The 16,546-nt window shown below is 39.8% G+C and overlaps 3 protein-coding genes across 3 annotated transcripts; 1 reads left to right on the top strand and 2 right to left on the bottom strand.

The window, feature by feature from the left end:
• Positions 1-5,378: 5,378 nt before the first annotated feature.
• Positions 5,379-6,971, bottom strand: LOC130998444 (NDR1/HIN1-like protein 10). Its single transcript, XM_057923858.1, has 2 exons — positions 6,893-6,971; positions 5,379-6,403 (listed from the first exon to the last, which is right to left on the bottom strand). Exons 1-2 carry the CDS (start codon positions 6,969-6,971, stop codon positions 5,379-5,381), a joined length of 1,104 nt encoding a protein of 367 aa, XP_057779841.1.
• Positions 6,583-9,460, top strand: LOC130996660 (uncharacterized). The gene is made up of 8 exons (XM_057921957.1): positions 6,583-7,200; positions 7,296-7,471; positions 7,882-7,949; positions 8,050-8,151; positions 8,285-8,440; positions 8,574-8,693; positions 8,965-9,094; positions 9,160-9,460. Exons 1-8 carry the CDS (start codon positions 7,103-7,105, stop codon positions 9,267-9,269), a joined length of 960 nt encoding a protein of 319 aa, XP_057777940.1. The 5' UTR covers positions 6,583-7,102; the 3' UTR covers positions 9,270-9,460.
• An 18-nt stretch (positions 9,461-9,478) lies between these two features.
• On the bottom strand, positions 9,479-11,434 carry LOC130996659 (putative pentatricopeptide repeat-containing protein At3g11460, mitochondrial). Its single transcript, XM_057921956.1, is given in 2 exon segments — positions 9,479-9,690; positions 9,692-11,434. Coding segments are annotated over 2 exon segments (1,740 nt in total). The 5' UTR covers positions 11,272-11,434; the 3' UTR covers positions 9,479-9,530.
• Positions 11,435-16,546: the final 5,112 nt, after the last annotated feature.

The following is a 16,546-nucleotide window of genomic DNA, read 5'->3' as shown; positions in this document are numbered from 1 at the left end:
TCCTTTTTAACTAATAAATAATTAAGTTGTAAAACTATAAAAAAAAAAATTATCATTCATGCACCCTTTTTATTTAATTCAAATTTTATAGTTTGCTTTTTTGAATCAAATCATTTTTTTTCTATGGTTTATATCTTTGTAATTGTTTATTTTACTAATATTATTATAAGTAAGTGAAGATGAATCATCAGATATCTTGTACAAAAATAATTGATATATTGATTAAGTAAATGAATTTTGATTTACATTACTACTTTCTTAAAACCCTCTAAAAAAATAAAAAATAAAAATAAAAACAAAACAAAACTACTTTCTCAAAACACATATTATTAATAGGTATCTGTACCTTCACTAATAAAGGAATTTGTATATTTTATTTGCAATTATAATCCATCATTTTAAAAAATACTCCCTATATTCCTTATTATACAACTTTCATATTTTTTCTATTATCTTTATATATATTTTTAAATTACATCTTAGCACACAAAAAACCTTTTAATTTAATTTAATGTATGCAATTTATATTATTATTATTATTATTATTATTATTATTATTATTATTATTATTATTATTATTATTATTATTATTATTATTATTATTATTATTATTATGAAATAAACCATAGTTATAATAAAGAAAATTAACTATAATATAATAAGAAATAAAATTAATAGAACTATATGATTAATATATAATTTTAAGTAACTCGTATTCTTTTTATATTATACCTCTAAATAACCATTTTACTTAGCAAAAAGTTAAGATTAGCCATAAGAATAAAAATATACCAATTATACTTAATTTTACTGAAAAGAGACAATTCTACCCTTCCAATTAATTTTCCAATTTTTATTGATTTTCGAATTATATATATAAAATTGCAAAACATAATTAAAATATAAAAAAATACTAACTATTCATTTTTTTTTCTGTTCAATTTTTTTCATTTCTTTTTTGCTTTTGTTCGATTTTTTCCCTTCTTTCTTTCTTCATGTTCGGTTTCTTCTTCTTCTTCCTCCATCTGTTTCTACCAAGTAAAAAGGCTGAAGAAATTCTAAAGTTTTTCCCCTTTATCCAGAAGAGCTGTATTACATGAAGTTTGACAATTTGATTGCTAAAAAGTTGATTGGATTTTTAAGTTAAATATGTTTATGATGCAGCCCGAACAGAGCCAAGCTCGCGCCAAAGCAGAGCTGAATCCCGCGCCAGATCAGAGCTAAAGACGCCAGCGGAATCGAGCTCGCCAGCGGAATTGATATCGCCAGCGGAATCTATATTGATAGAGGAATCATTCTGCCAGAGGAATCGTCCCGCCAGAGGAATCGTCCCGCCAGAGGAATCCTTTCGCCAGAGGAATCCTTCCACCAGAAGAATCCTCCCGCCAGAGGAATCCCGGCTTTCCAGAGCAGAGGAGCGGACGTGCAGAGCAGGGCGTTTACAGAGCTGGCATTTCCAGAGGGGCGTCTTCCAGGCTGGCATTCTCGCCCGAGTTGTCAAAACTTGCTGAGCAAGTTTATTTGTTTCCTTTGTTTTCGTTATTTCCTTATTTAAATTAAGGTTTTATTTTGCCTATATATATGGCGGCTGTATGGAACGAAAAGAATAACTTTTATGAGATATCAATTAAATTTGTGAGATTATTCTCTCTTGAGAACTTCGAGTTCTTCCTGGATTTTGCCCAAGCAAATCCAACTTATCGGCGAATCGGCGAGTTCATCATCCCTCGTCGTGTGTCATTCAACGTCTCCAGAGTTGCTGTATCAATCATACGTTGGGGTTAGGGATCCGCTCTCTAGAAACGACGTAGATTAGGTCAGGGGTTTTGGGACAAAAAAATTCCACCCTTTATCTTTACTTCAGTTCTCGTATCAAGGTCTAGAGATCTAGAGATCTCTTTCTCATATCTACAGATCTTTTTTTATCATATCAGTTGGTATCAGTTTTCCAGGTTTCGTAAGGGTTACGCCAAAAAAATAAAAAAAAAAACAAAACAAAAAAAAAGTGTTCTGTTCCTAATTTCAGTTCGGGTAGACGTTTTCTAGGGTGTTCTGTTGGAGTCTGTTCATAGCTTCATATCATTTTGGGTGAAATTGTCCAGTGTTTTGTCTATCTGTTGGGGTCTGTTCATAATTTCATATCATTTGGGTTTCGATTGGCCGCGTTTCGTCTCCAGAGGAAAGATGTCGATGCCTTCATTCCAAGGGAAGAGCGATCCAGAACTATATCTTGCGTGGGAGAGAAAGGTCGAGTTGCTATTTGATTGCCAGAACTATCCCGAGTTCACGAAGGTGAAGTTGGCAGCGATGGCGTTCACAGACTACGCCCTTGTATGGTGGGATCAGATGATAACAAGTCGGAGGAGAAACGGAGAACCACCTATTCAGACATGGCAAGAGATGAAGGTGGTGATGCGAAAGCGTCATGTGCCTAATCATTACTACCGGGAGCAACATCAACAGCGATCTGCTCAAAATTTTCCAGTTTCTCGTGGTTCCTCGTCAACATGGAATCACCGTATAAAAGAGGCGCCGCCAAGTGATGACAAGATGCAGCGTTTTAGATCTCGGACAGCGGGTGTGCGTTCAGCCAATCTGGGCACTCCGATAGCTTCCGATGGTTGCCATCGAGTTACAACGTGGTGCATGTATCAGGGATTTGGACATCGTATGAGTAAGCGTTCGAGCACACCAGTTATGATCATGAGAGATGATCGTAAGGTGGTGACTGCGGGTGAGGAGACCGAGCCTGATATGCCAAAATTGGAGGAGACCGACGCCGAAGTGGCAGTGGTGGTGGACATTGATAACCAGGTTGCTGTTCTCAAAGAGGAGGAGTCTAATCTTACATTGTTGGACTTGAAGGACTCACGTGAGGAAGTGCGTGAGAAATCTACCTTGGCAGCCCAGGCTTTGACACAAATTCAGGGCATTGAAAAGGAGCAGCGATGTGATGTCGACGAAAAGGCGGCGGAGAAGGTTACCACTAAGGAACAGGCGGTGGAGAAACAGGTGAAGAAGGGTGAAGAGGAAGTCGAGGTTGATGTCAAAGTTATTGAGTCTAATCCTCAGTTGGAGCCACATGAGGACGTGCTGCTTGAGGAATCTGTTCCTACTTCTTTGGCAGCAACGTTTCTGCCGCAGATCACCAAGTATAACAGTGCAGTCTTTTGTGATGCAGCGTTGATGGTTGAAGCAACCATGGCTGACGCAATCTGGGCTGTGCGGAAGCAACCATGGCTGTTTGGAAGAGCAGTGAAGCATGGCGATATGCTGTTCGGAAGCAAAGTGAAGCATGGCAATATTTTCAGCACATTCTTCACGTTCAAGGTTCAAGCAAAATCAGAGTTAGAGCCGCATCAACTGGTTTTTGATCCCGGCAAGATGAATGATGGACAAGAGAGAGAAGCTAAGGTCCATCAATTGTTTCTAGCAGCCAATGAAGATTTTGTTTTTGATCCAGGTATTAACATTCACGAATTGGATTTGAGGACAAATCCTCTTCAAGAAGAGGGGAATGATGCAGCCCGAACAGAGCCAAGCTCGCGCCAAAGCAGAGCTGAATCCCGCGCCAGATCAGAGCCAAGGACGCCAGCGGAATCGAGCTCGCCAGCGGAATCAAGCTCGCCAGCGGAATTGATATCGCCAACGGAATCTATATTGACAGAGGAATCATTCCGCCAGAGGAATCCTTCCACCAGAAGAATCCTCCCGCCAGAGGAATCCCGGCTTTCCAGAGCAGAGGAGCGGACGTGCAGAGCAGGGCGTTTCCAGAGGGGCGTCTTCTAGGCTGGCATTCTCGCCCGAGTTGTCAAAACTTGCTGAGCAAGTTTATTTGTTTCCTTTGTTTTCGTTATTTCCTTATTTAAATTAGGGTTTTATTTTGCCTATATATATGGCGGCTGTATGGAACGAAAAAAATAACTTTGATGATATATGAAATTTGTGAGATTATTCTCTCTTGAGAACTTCGAGTTCTTCCTGGATTTTGCCCAAGCAAATCCAACCTATCGGCATATCGGCAGGTTCATCATCCCTCGCCGTGTGTCATTCAACGTCTCCGAGTTGCTGTATCAATCGTACGTTGGGGTTAGGGATCCGCTCTCTAGAAACGGCGTAGATTAGATTCAGGGGTTTTGGGACAAAAATTCCACAATTTATCTTTATTTCAGTTTCGTTCAAGGTCTAGAGATCTAGCGATCTCTTGTTCACATCAGTTTATTTGTAATCCAATATAATTATCGAATTATTGGATATGTGAATCTGGGAGAATCGCATAAATCTAAAAGTAATACTTGGTTCAGTGAAAATATTCCATCCGTTTCTTCTTCTTCTACTATCAATTTCTTCTTGTTTGTTTAATTTTTCGTGCTCCTTTTTATTTTTATTCTTCTCCAAAACTCAAAAAGAAAATGAACACAAACACCAATAACCCCAAAAATAATCATATTGCAAACAACAAATCTAGGGTGATTATGGCATGAGTGAGGAGCTATGCAACGGCGAATCATGATCGGGTGTGATAGCCCAAGACGGTGACTCAACTTGAAGAAGCTGCGATGATGAGAGCGAGAAGCACTACAATAACATTGACGAAAGTTTAAGGTCGGGGAGGTTTTTTAGGGTTTTCATTGGTTTAACAAATTTTAAACTTTTGTTAAAGATTAATTTTAGATTTTAAAAATCTTTCAAACTTTTAGATTTTTTTGTTTATATTAAATATATATACATATATAGATATATTTATGAAAGGGAATTTTAAATAATAATAATGACTAAAATTATTATATTTTTATTTTTGTGTTCATAATCAATAAGCAAAATGGTTAATTTAATATTTATTTGTTTTCTTTTTAGGAATCAACAATCAATATCTGACATGATAATTTTTAATCTTTAATTGGATTAAATGACTTGTAAGCATACATGATTATTTTTTAATCTTTAATTGGATTAAATGAGTCGAAAGAGTAAATTATTGTTGGTAATAAAAAAAATTAAGTCCAAACTATCTATTAAAAAAAAAAAGAAGCCCAAACTTACACAAACCAATATCCAATATTTTATAAAATTAATTACATTTAACAAACAACTCTTTTAGATTACAAACAAAAATAAATAAATAATAAGTCACCGTCGCTTCTTCCTCTTTTCTTATTTCTTCAACTGCATTGTTTTTTTTTTCTTCATCAACAACTAAACATTGTTCTTTTCTTTTAAAGACCATGTCTCAAATTTAAATAAAGGGCGAATGTGCAGATTCCCCCCTGAACTACACCCCCTAGAGCTTTTAGCCCCCCATTCTCGGTCAAGGCGCGTTGACCTCCCCAAAGTCTCGGAAGAAGGGTGCAATTAGGTCCTAGGGTGAAACGGGCATTTTAACGCCGTTCACTTAATATTTTTTCAAAAATTCTAGTGGGCTCCATCCCCAACCAGCAAAAGAACGGATCGGAGCAGATCTGCAGCGGCGGCTCCTTCTTGGCCGTCCGCTGCCGGAAACGCGAGAGAGGGATGAGGGGGAGGCTAGTAGCGGGGGAGACGCTCCATCCTTGGCCGTCTGCTATTGGAGATGCGAGAGAGAGAGGGAGGACAGATGGAAGGCGGTGGCGAGAGCGGAGGGATGTGAGGGGTACGACGGCTGGCAATTCTCGCCGGAGAAGTGAGCAATGGCGGAGAGAGAGAGAGAGCGGTGAGAAACAGAGAGAGATGAGCGATGAGAGTGGAGAGAATGGGGAGGGGAATCGATTTTGATGATTGAGTGATAGAGGGAAGGCCTCGACGCGGCACTGCCTCGGTCCGCCGGTTAACACCCCCGATCTCCCACTAGTCGGCAGTCCAAGAACTAGATCCCCACAGAACACCTTCAGAAACCTCCTTCGAGTCCTCCACACCTTGGCCTCAAACCTAACCCTAGAAAGCATCCTCAAATTGAAATTCACATTATCATTCTTCCCCCTCTCGCCAGTAATCTCGTCCACCGCCACCTTCTCCAGAAAACTCCCCGCCGCAGCGGATCTTGCCGTCAGAGAGGTCTCGTTCTTCGTGCCTTGATAGAAGGGCGCGACGGTGGTCTTGGAGAGGGAATACGATTGGTAGTAAATCGCGGTCTCAATGTGATCGTAGCCGAGCTTCATCTTCTTGTTAGGGTTTTTGACGGTCAGCTTGATCTCGGAGGTGAAGGAGATGAGCAAGTCGTTGCCGAGCGTGAAATTGGAGATAGACAAGGAGTCGACTCGAAACTCGGGGAGCTGGGGGTGGAGGATGAGCCAGACGATGAAGGTGACTGTGCCGAAGATGACGATGAGGCCGATCACGAAAGTGAAGATGCGGCGGAGGCAGGTGGCGCGGCGGACGGACTCGACGTCGTATTGGTAGTTCTGCTGCTGGTTGGGGATGGAGCCCACTAGAAAATTAAAAAAAAAAAAAAGTTAACGGCGGGTAACAGCCGTTTAACGCAGGGGGTAATCTGCACCCTTCTTCCGAGACTTTGGGGAGGTCAACGCGCCTTAACCGAGAATGAGGGGCTAAAAACTCTAGGGATGTAGTTCAGGGGGCAATCTGGGCCTTTACCCTTAAAAAAATGGCCCAACTTTGATAAGTAAAATCAAGCCCACACTAAAAACTCTCTCTCTTTTCTCTCTCTCATATACAATCGGTCATTCGGTCTCCTCTCTCTCCTCGTATCTCTCACTCTCTCAATCTCACAGATACGCACATACATCCCCCACCGCTTCCTCCTCCGGCGAAGGGCGCCGTCCTCGACCACCTACGCCACAGGCATCTCGTCCGTCTCACCTCACGCTCCCCTGTCTACCCCTTTCTATCACTCAGCGCGCACGGCGAGGCTGCACATGCAGCGCCGCCTCCGTCGCTACGCCGCCGCCGCAGTCACCATCTCCACGCCTTCCATCTGTAATTTCAGAAAACGACACCGTTCGCCGTCTATACTCATTGATTCCGCCGCCGTACATCCATCGCCAGTTTGCCAAAACTGCGCCTTTTGCTTCGGGATTTCAGAAAATCTTCAAACAATTATTTCATCTTTGCAATTCAGTCATATGATTTGATTTCGATTTTTCAATTATTGTTCCAATTTATTCGAATGCGGAGAGGGTTTTCGAGAATGAAGTTGCATTGCCTCGATAGAACACTCTTCCGTTCTTCGCATTCTTTAAATGGCGTTCATCTCCCTGCTCCAATGTTTGTATTCTTGTTTTTTTCTCCCATACAAGCCCTTCATATGTGTGGATTTTGTCAGAATTTGATCCGCCCAAATTTTGGGGGTTTTCTTTCAGGGAGACGCATTTGTGGTATGTGAAGCCCAGCGAAGTGAAGAGTGAGTCTTTGCTAAAGCAGTACTTTGATATTCTGTCGCCGTGTGAGCGGGAGAATGTTTTGCGGTTGCAAGGAGAGGAGCTGAGGAAGAGCGCGTTGCTGGCACGTGCATTGGTTCGCACCACGATTGCCAAATGTATGCCTGCGCTTATTTTATGTTTGATTCGAGAAGAATTATGGTTATTGATTTTTTGTTTTTGCATATAAGTATTATGGCACCATGATATTTGAGGTTTGACTGATCAAACTGCTTAATTTCAGCTTTGTCTATGGAGTTTGGAGAATTAGGTTTCTGCGGTTAGATATATTTTGTTCATGGCATTTGTTGAAGAGTAGTTTTTATTACTTACTATAGTTTCAGAAGATGGCATATATGATTGAAGAACAAAAAACTGTTGGAATTTCCATGTTCATGTACCACAAAACTTAAGGGAGCCTCTTGAATAAATTTATATTCGTGTTCAAAAAACTGTATATACGCAAAAGGAAAAGGGTTTGTCATATTACTGAAAATTTGGCACTCATTATCTTGTTGGGTTTTGGTAGATCAGATGAACTCACCAGTTGATCCTAGATCATTGAAGTTCCGGAAAAACATGCACGGAAAGCCTGAGGTTTAGTTTACATATTGTTTGTTACTTCTTGTAATGGGTTGGCTTTTCCTGCATCAGTATTGTCAAATCTTTGCTTTTCAAGATTGGGAGATGTTGGCAGGTATGCTGGCCATCGATGGATGATTGGGATCCACCTCCCTTGCATTTCAACCTCTCTCATACGTCTTCCTTGATAGCTTGTGGAGTGACTGTTAATTCTCAAGTCAGTTCTCTAATCGTTTGCTTGTTGAGTTTTTTACACTACTGATATTAGTCACTTAATAGAGTTACCCTTTCATGCCCCTGCACCGTGTTTCATTAACTAAAACACCTCTGTGATCTTTACTTTCAAGTAGATTGGTATTGATGTGGAAGAAAAGCAACGGAGCACTAAACACGACATTTTATCATTTGCTCGTCGTTATTTCTCCAAATATGAAGTTCAATTATTAGCTGCCGTGTCTGACCCACAAGCTCAGCAAAGGGAATTTATCAAATTATGGACACTCAAGGTCTTGCACTGCCATTCAATTACCTATGATTTTTTTTAAAGTTATAAATATATCAAACTGTTTTCAACTTGGAAAGTTAGTGTAGGAGAAGACCCTTTCATAAAAGCTTCTCACTACAAGCTATCACTTTCAGGAGGCATATGTTAAAGCATTGGGAAAAGGGTTTTCAGGTGCACCATTCAAAACATTCACCATTCGCTTTAGGGCTGTAATGGAAGGAGGTTTTAAAGCGTTGGATGAGTCAAGTACTAAGGTTTCTCTTGAAATTGTTTGATGATGTTCCATTAAAGAAAACTTTTACTAGCTTTAGTCGATGTTGAAAAGGTTTATGCAATACACCCATGTATTGCAAAGGAAAATCAAATATCCAAAGAAATTGCAGTATATTCATTTGTTTCTAGTGTGGTGTTACTACACTTAATGTTATGATATGATTTCAATTTGTATGTTTTCATATAATTGCTGCGTCACTGAAATGCTATACAATTTATTATTTTTCTATTAATATCAAATATTGGTTCTAGGGATATGAAATAATTGTGGATTCGGTGGATGATCCAACCAATGTTACAACCAGTTGGCAATTTTTGCTCTTGGAATTGGGTGGTTCACATTATGCAGCTATTTGCACTGAGAAGCACTCTGCATTAGATGGTACAACTACTTGAGTAGAAGAAAATCCAAAGAGCATCACCTGATATAAAATTATTTGTCTGTAGGCAAAAGAAATGCTCCGGGTAAGCTGATGGTGTGGAAGACGATTCCATTTCTAGAGGATGAATACGTCTCTGGAACAGATGCAGTTAAGATGATCTGTGGCTTGCAATGATCTGTCGCATTTTGGTTGTTTGTGGTGTTCATTCTTGCAAGTCGATTTCTGAGCAGCTTACGCGATGAAAGATCGCGTGCAGTGGCTGCTGGACTGTACAATGTATGTCGGCTTTAACTTGTTTACAATTCAGATTGACAATGTAACTCATTGTTACGAATCTTATGTTATAAATTGCTGCAGTTACACCATTTACTACTTCTCTTGCATGCTTGTGAATGAGAGACACAAATCTGTATAGCAGAATTTCACCAGTAGTCATTACAAGAGCAATCTAACTACAAACTTGCTCACTGTTTCCCCACATATCCATATCCTCAAGTTCTTAATAACAAGAATTTCCTTATAGTGCAAAGGATTCTCTCCCTCACCACCTTTTTTCGCTAAATTCTCCAACCTCAACATAACGTACATCTCCTTGGTGGCGTCTATTGCCGGCCATAAACAGATGATTCTTGCCCTCGTGCTCCACGTAGCTAAAACCAGGATCCTTTTTCAGCCCTCTTTCTCTCATCATTACTCGAATCCTCCCCACGCCTTCCATGTCACCCGCCTCCGAGTAAATATTCGACAGCAGCACGTAGTAACCGATATTTGCAGGCTCGAGCTCAACACCCTTGTTGAAGGCCAACTCCGCCAACTCCACATTCTTATGAATCTTGCAAGCACCAAGTAGGGCTCCCCACACATGACCCTCCGGCTGCACTGGCATCGACTCAATTAGGTTTAATGCTTCTCCCAACCGACCTGCTCGACCCAAAAGATCCACCACGCATGCATAGTGTACTGAGAGAGGACTCAAGCTGTAAACCTCCTGCATTGAGTAGAAATAGCCTAGCCCCTTCTCCGTCAGCCCTGCATGACTACACGCGTTCAGAACGCATACAAACACGAGCTTATCCGGCCGAATGCCTTCCTCGATCATCTGATCAAACAGCTCCACAGCAACCTCTCCTTGCCCATGCATCCCATAGCCAACTATGATGGCTGTCCACGACACCACAGTCTTCTTGGCCATGGCATCAAAATTCGCACGCGCCCTCACCAGATCACCGCACCTAGCATACATGCTGATCAACGAATTCCTCACAAATGGATTTGATCCGTATCCACGAAGCTTTATCATCTCTTCCACCTCACGGCCAATTCTCTGCTCGCCAAGGTTGGCACAAGAAGATAGTACACCAACAAGCGTCACCTCATCCGGGTAAATTCCAGAGCACTGCATATCGCGGAAAAGGTCCAAAACCTGGGTGCAGAGTCCACTCTGCGAGTAACCGGATATCATCGCATTCCAAGTGATCAAATTCCTCTCAGGTATCTCATCAAACAGCCTCCTTGCAGACTCAATCGAATCACACCGTGCGTACATAGACAAGAAGCAGTTTGCAACATCGAGATGTGAGGTGAAGCCGTGTTTCATAACCAAGCAATGCAATGAGCTCCCCAAATTCAAGTGCAGCGGAATAGTGCAGCCGGGAACCAGCCCCAAGATGGTGACTGCGTGCAAGGGCACGCCTTTAGCCCTCATTTCGTGGAACACAAGCAATCCGTGTGAGAGTCCTCTCTGAATCAATCCAGACAGTAAAGCATTGTAGCAAACAGTTAGTCTGGCTGACTCAGGAATTTCATCGAACACCTTGTGCGCATTGTCAAACAAGCGGAACTTACAGTACATGGACATGAGAGCCGTTTGGACGAAGGGCTCAGGCAGGCATCCGGCTTTGACGACGTGGCAGTGGAGCTGTTTCCCGGAGAGATGGACGGACAGCGAGGCTGAGGACTTGAGAACGAAGGGGAAGGTGAAGGCGTTGGGGGTGGCGCCGGAGCGCAGCATTTGGCGGTAGAGAATCAGGGCTTGGTTGTATTGCCTATTCTTTGAGAGTTCTCGCAGTTGCGTGTTCCATTTGCCACCGGTCCCGACGGCGGCGGAGAAGGAGGTCTCAGTGGGCTGCAGAGGACGCGCTGTCTTGAAGCATAAAGGCAAGCTCTGCCTACTCATTGAGTGACGTCGTTTTCGGAGTTTTTCGCACACTTAAAAACTTTTTGTTACTTGCAAAATTTTAGACGAGTTTTCCCATTCCTAATCATTGCCTCTAGATTCGTACTGTTATTTCATAAGATCTAACGATTTGAAAGTCCTAACCTTACTATGCATTTGAATATGAAATAATATAGGAAAATGCTAAATACACATAATATGTGCGTACATAATTGGATATTTTTGTCATTTTTCAATATTTCCAAATATTGAGTAATTAATTCATTTTAATTGAAGTTTACATTTTACATAGTTACCCTTTACAGTAATTAAGGAAATAATATTGAGTTTATACTCTTTCCTTAGTATTAAAAGATTTTATTTCTATAAATTAATATAACTAATGTTGATTATAAAATTATATTATTACAATATAGTAATCTTCATCTTATCTATCCATTCAACTAATTATGGATTATATGCACTGCAATATATACGCATCACTCATTCAACTTATGTGGTTTATTATTGTTTATGTGATTTATTATTTTCCCATCATGTTTTTTATGTAGTTTATTATTTTTGTCATTAATTTAATTATTTTGTTTTCACTGTTATTAAAATCCCAAAATAATTTATTGTAACATTTATTTTTAATTTAGTTTATGATATGCTTAAATTTACTCATTCACTTATATGTGTACAAGTTATTGTCAATATGATACCTATAATCGTTGATTAGATTTGTGATAATAATGGCTTACATTTACAATTATTAAATTGAGGTTTTTTATAAAAGAAAAAGTAAAAAAATCCCTTGAGAGCACAAAACGCAGACTAAGGGCACGAAACTCGAAAAGAGATCGTTAAACAATGAAACCTGAAGACACTAGCGATCCCATAAATCAGGATAGTCGTCCATCTCATCTGACCAACGTCTATGAACTATATTATTCATTGCATTCATGCTATCACTATTGCTATAATCAACCACAAAGTTCCTCGGCTTGTAGCTCATATCCTCCGCATTCCGGAGGCGACCTTTTATGCTACCTTCCGGAACTGCTTGCATCGGCTCACTTCCCATGCCCTTTCCCGTGCCCTTTGGGCGGCCACGTCCCCGCTTGGTCGTCTTGTCCGAGAGTAATTGCATTCCCTGACTAACCTGCTCCTCTAACCGACTAATGCGACTAGTAATATTGTCCGGGCCAAGAGTTGACAAATCCTTGTTACCTTCATGCGAAACACCCCCGCTTTTGTCCAAAGTTTGGTCACGTTCGAGAGCAAAAGTTGTGTCATCAATAAGCGGTGTGTTCAAACCCGTGCCATCCGGAGCCTCCATCTCCAAAGTTTCCTCCACATCCGAGTCCTCCTCGTTAATGACCAAGTCACTATCTTTAATCACATCTTTATCCCCCTGAATCGGAACCAGTATTTTGTCCAACAAATCCAGCTCAGATAAATGAACCCCGAAAGACGGTCCAGAAATAGGATCCACGCCCGTTTCCAAACAATTCTCCGCATTATTCTCCAAGTCCAGAGCCTGAAATGCATTTCGCGTCTCGACAGCCTCTTTCTGAAGAACCGGAACAACAATTTGTTTTTTTACCGCCTGTTCGGCGACCTTTGACCAAGCCGCAGCAGGTTTAGCATGAGCAACCTGTTGTTGCTTCTTCAAAGGGGCAGCCTTCTGCTGCCCAAACTCTGACTGCGCCGGGTTTGCAGCCTGTTCATTCGAGGTAATCGCCGCCTGCCAATGTGGCCCATTGTGAACTTGCGTAAGCTTAGCCTTGTCATTCACAGTGTCATTCTGCTCACCCATCCCCCCAAACTTCGACTTGCGGCATCTATCGGGGGAGTGTCCCGTAATCTTGCAACGACCACAATAAAGAGGGAGATTTTCGAAAACAAACTCAATATGAAAAGAAAAATCCTCCATATCAATAAGAAGAGTATTAGGAAGAGGGTGAGACATATCTATTTCAACAAGAATACGAGCGAAATGTCCAAAATCTCTACCTGCCGAAGCACCATCGATCTTTAGAGGATGGCCCAAGTAACGTCCAATTCCAGAGAGAACTTGTGGATTCCAATACTCGATAGGAAGATAAAGAATTCGAACCCAAACATTCGCCAAGGGAGAGTTTTCTTTGAACGGATCAAAGTTGCGAGTCCACTCTCGGAGCCGAAGAAGACCCTTTGACAGCTCCCAGATCACCTTCGCCTTTGCCGTAGCTTTATCAGTCACTGTAGTAAAACGGAGCGTGTAAAATCCCTTTCCCAGCGGAATCAGTTGCCAGTCAGAATTTATACCCCAAATCTGTTGAAGTTCCGACTTCAACTCCATAGTTGAACGTGGCTTATCGCCTTTCCCCAACAGAAGTCGTCCTGTTAGTGCATGCTCAAAAGCTTGGACCTCCTTTAAATATAAAGCCTTAGGAATTTTGAGAGAGAATTGATCTCCTTCCTTCGTTGGACGCAAATCATGAAAAACATGAGCAGCTAAATCTTGCCGTTTAACAGGTCGCTTAACAGTAGCACTAGCATAAGAAATCCTAGCGTTATCTGCCACGCTAGGATTTACAGAATTCCTATCAACTGCCGTGCCATCGGCAACACAAGGATTTGTGGCCGATGTCTTCCCAGCGGCATCCTGGGCCTCAGTATTCTTCACCTCGCTGTTACCAACCGTGGCAGATATAGACCGAGCGGAAGAAGATCGAGCTTGAGGGTGTTCAAAATTCGCAGAAACAGAGGGAAGATTTAGGAATCCCTTATCCTGATTTCCGGCCGACGAGGTGGCCCGAGCAGCCGAATGAGTCATCGAGTAAAAGCGGCTCAATCACTCCGATCTGGGCGTAGTGCGCAACGTAGTCAACGCTGGGTTCTTCGCGCTGTTGCTGCTGGATTTGCCGCGCTGCTGCTGCTGGTCTGCCTGCACCGGTCGCCGCGCTGCTGCTGCTGGCCGGTCGCCGCGCCCGCGCTGCTGTTGCTGCTGGATCGTGAGCGGGACGACGCTGCAGCAAGCTGGAGGACAACGCCGCGCTGTTGGTCTGCCTGTGTTGCTGCTGGGAGGAAGGCACGTGGGCAGCGAGCACTTTGCTATGCTTCACCGGCTGAGGGAAGCGGCGCCGGCGCCGGTGGGAGTCGGTCAAAAATATCGGCCCCTCCAAGAAAAAGTCGCCATTAAGACTTTTGCTTTTCGACAAAAAGAGACAACCACATGGCTTACATTTACAATATCAATTGATTAAGAGACCAAATCAATTGATTAAGTTGGAGTATACATTATAAGAAATTATAAATATTGAATTTAAAATATAATATAAAGAAATGAATATAATTGTGAGAATAATGTCGTACGTTGAGCACATCGATCAATTACTTCTTACAAATATGTTATAGTACTTTATATTATAAGAAATTAGTGAAATTGAAATAAAACAATTAGAAAATACAAATGAATGGCTAAAATTGTTATAATAATATCACACGGTGAGCATATCGATTGATTACTCCGCAAAATTATACTATATGACATTACTTTAGTGTCAAAATAAAAAAAGATTTATTATAACTGTGAGTTGGCCGCATTCTTTGATTATTTAATATTATAGTCTATTACAAAAAAATATAGTGAAATTAAAATAAAAGTTAGAAAATATGAATAAATGACTATAATTATAGTAATTCAAAGTATGATTTAATCCATCAATCCGGTCAACTTATGATATTTTTCTCAAAATTATATAGTAATTCATTTCTATTTCTAATGTAATAATAATAATTAAAGAATATAGCCAGTCTATGAGTTATATCTAATTATATTTTAATGGTAAATCACTCATCGAGCCAAATACTACCTTGTTCAAACTTGACTAGTTTAACTTACGAACTTCATACTAACAAGTTAGAACAAGCTTTTATCGAACCAAACTTTGAATAACTTACGAGTAGCTTAGTTCATTTACAGTCCTATACTAACACTATAGAGAGTCTCGTAGTCACATTGTTCGACTATTATATAAAATTATGGTATATATAGCGAAATAACAACATTACACATTAGTAAAGTTGAATTCCAAATAACCGAATATCAATATGCATAGATATAGAATTAAGAAGAATGACACACATTGTTCGATTATATATAGTAAAAAAATAAAAAATAATAAATTGAAATTTAATAGTAGAAAAATAATTTGAATAAATACATCTATGCAATTTAAGTTCTGAAAAAATAAAAAAATATTTTATAAAATAATTTGAAGACAATTTAAAATAAAAAATTATAAATAAAAAACACTTCAAAAATTAAATCAATCAATCAATTTTATATTATAGTTATATTTAATCATGTATTATTCTAATCCTTTGTCACCTTGCCGAATAGTGATCACATACACAACATATTGTTGAATACTGCTGAAATAAAATTTTATTGCCAAAAGAAGAAACGAAAAAGACCTTTGAGAGCACAGGCGCAAATAAAGGAGGGAGTCGGGCCTCGTTAAATCCTTCTTAGGAAAAACCCGAGGGGGAGAAACCTTAAGAAGGAAAAAAGAGTACCCGTACGTAGTAACAACGCGAAAAAAAAAACAAGCAAACGAGGGCGGAGTTGAGGCTTATTCTCGGAGGCTCCGCCCTAACCATCGCCCCTAAGAAACCTCGGCTCAAAAAACGAACCAAGAAAAGAAACAAGAGCGGAGTTGAATACAATCAATCTTATATAGTCAAAATAAGTATAATAATAAATTAAAAAATACATATATATATATATATATATATATATATAAATTACAATAATTCTGAAAATAACGTCATATACATTGACTACATTCTTTGATAAATATCATAAAATTATAAATTATTATTTAAAATTTAGAAGAAAAAAACAATGAAATTGAAATAATAAATTTTAAAGGGAAATTGTAAGTAATTAAATAAAAAAATATAAAATGTGAAGAAATAGCTAAAAATGATTAGAATAATATAATACATTATTTACATTCTTTGATTATTTCATAGAAGTACAAGTTAATGAAAACATCATAATAATTGTAAAACTAAAATAAAAATTAAAAAATATAAATGAATGACTATAATTGTGAGAATAATGTCATACGTTGAGCACATCGATACCGATTAAAAATATACTATAGGACAACATATCATAATAATTAGGGAACTCTAAATAAAAAAAATTAAAACATAAAAAGAAATTAATGTCATACGCTAACACGTCGATCAATTACTAAATGAAATTATGCAATAGGACATTATATTGTAATACATT

This window comes from Salvia miltiorrhiza, chromosome 8 (assembly GCF_028751815.1).
Source record: "Salvia miltiorrhiza cultivar Shanhuang (shh) chromosome 8, IMPLAD_Smil_shh, whole genome shotgun sequence".
Classification (NCBI taxonomy): domain Eukaryota; kingdom Viridiplantae; phylum Streptophyta; class Magnoliopsida; order Lamiales; family Lamiaceae; genus Salvia; species Salvia miltiorrhiza.
This window is presented reverse-complemented; position numbering and strand designations above follow the sequence as displayed.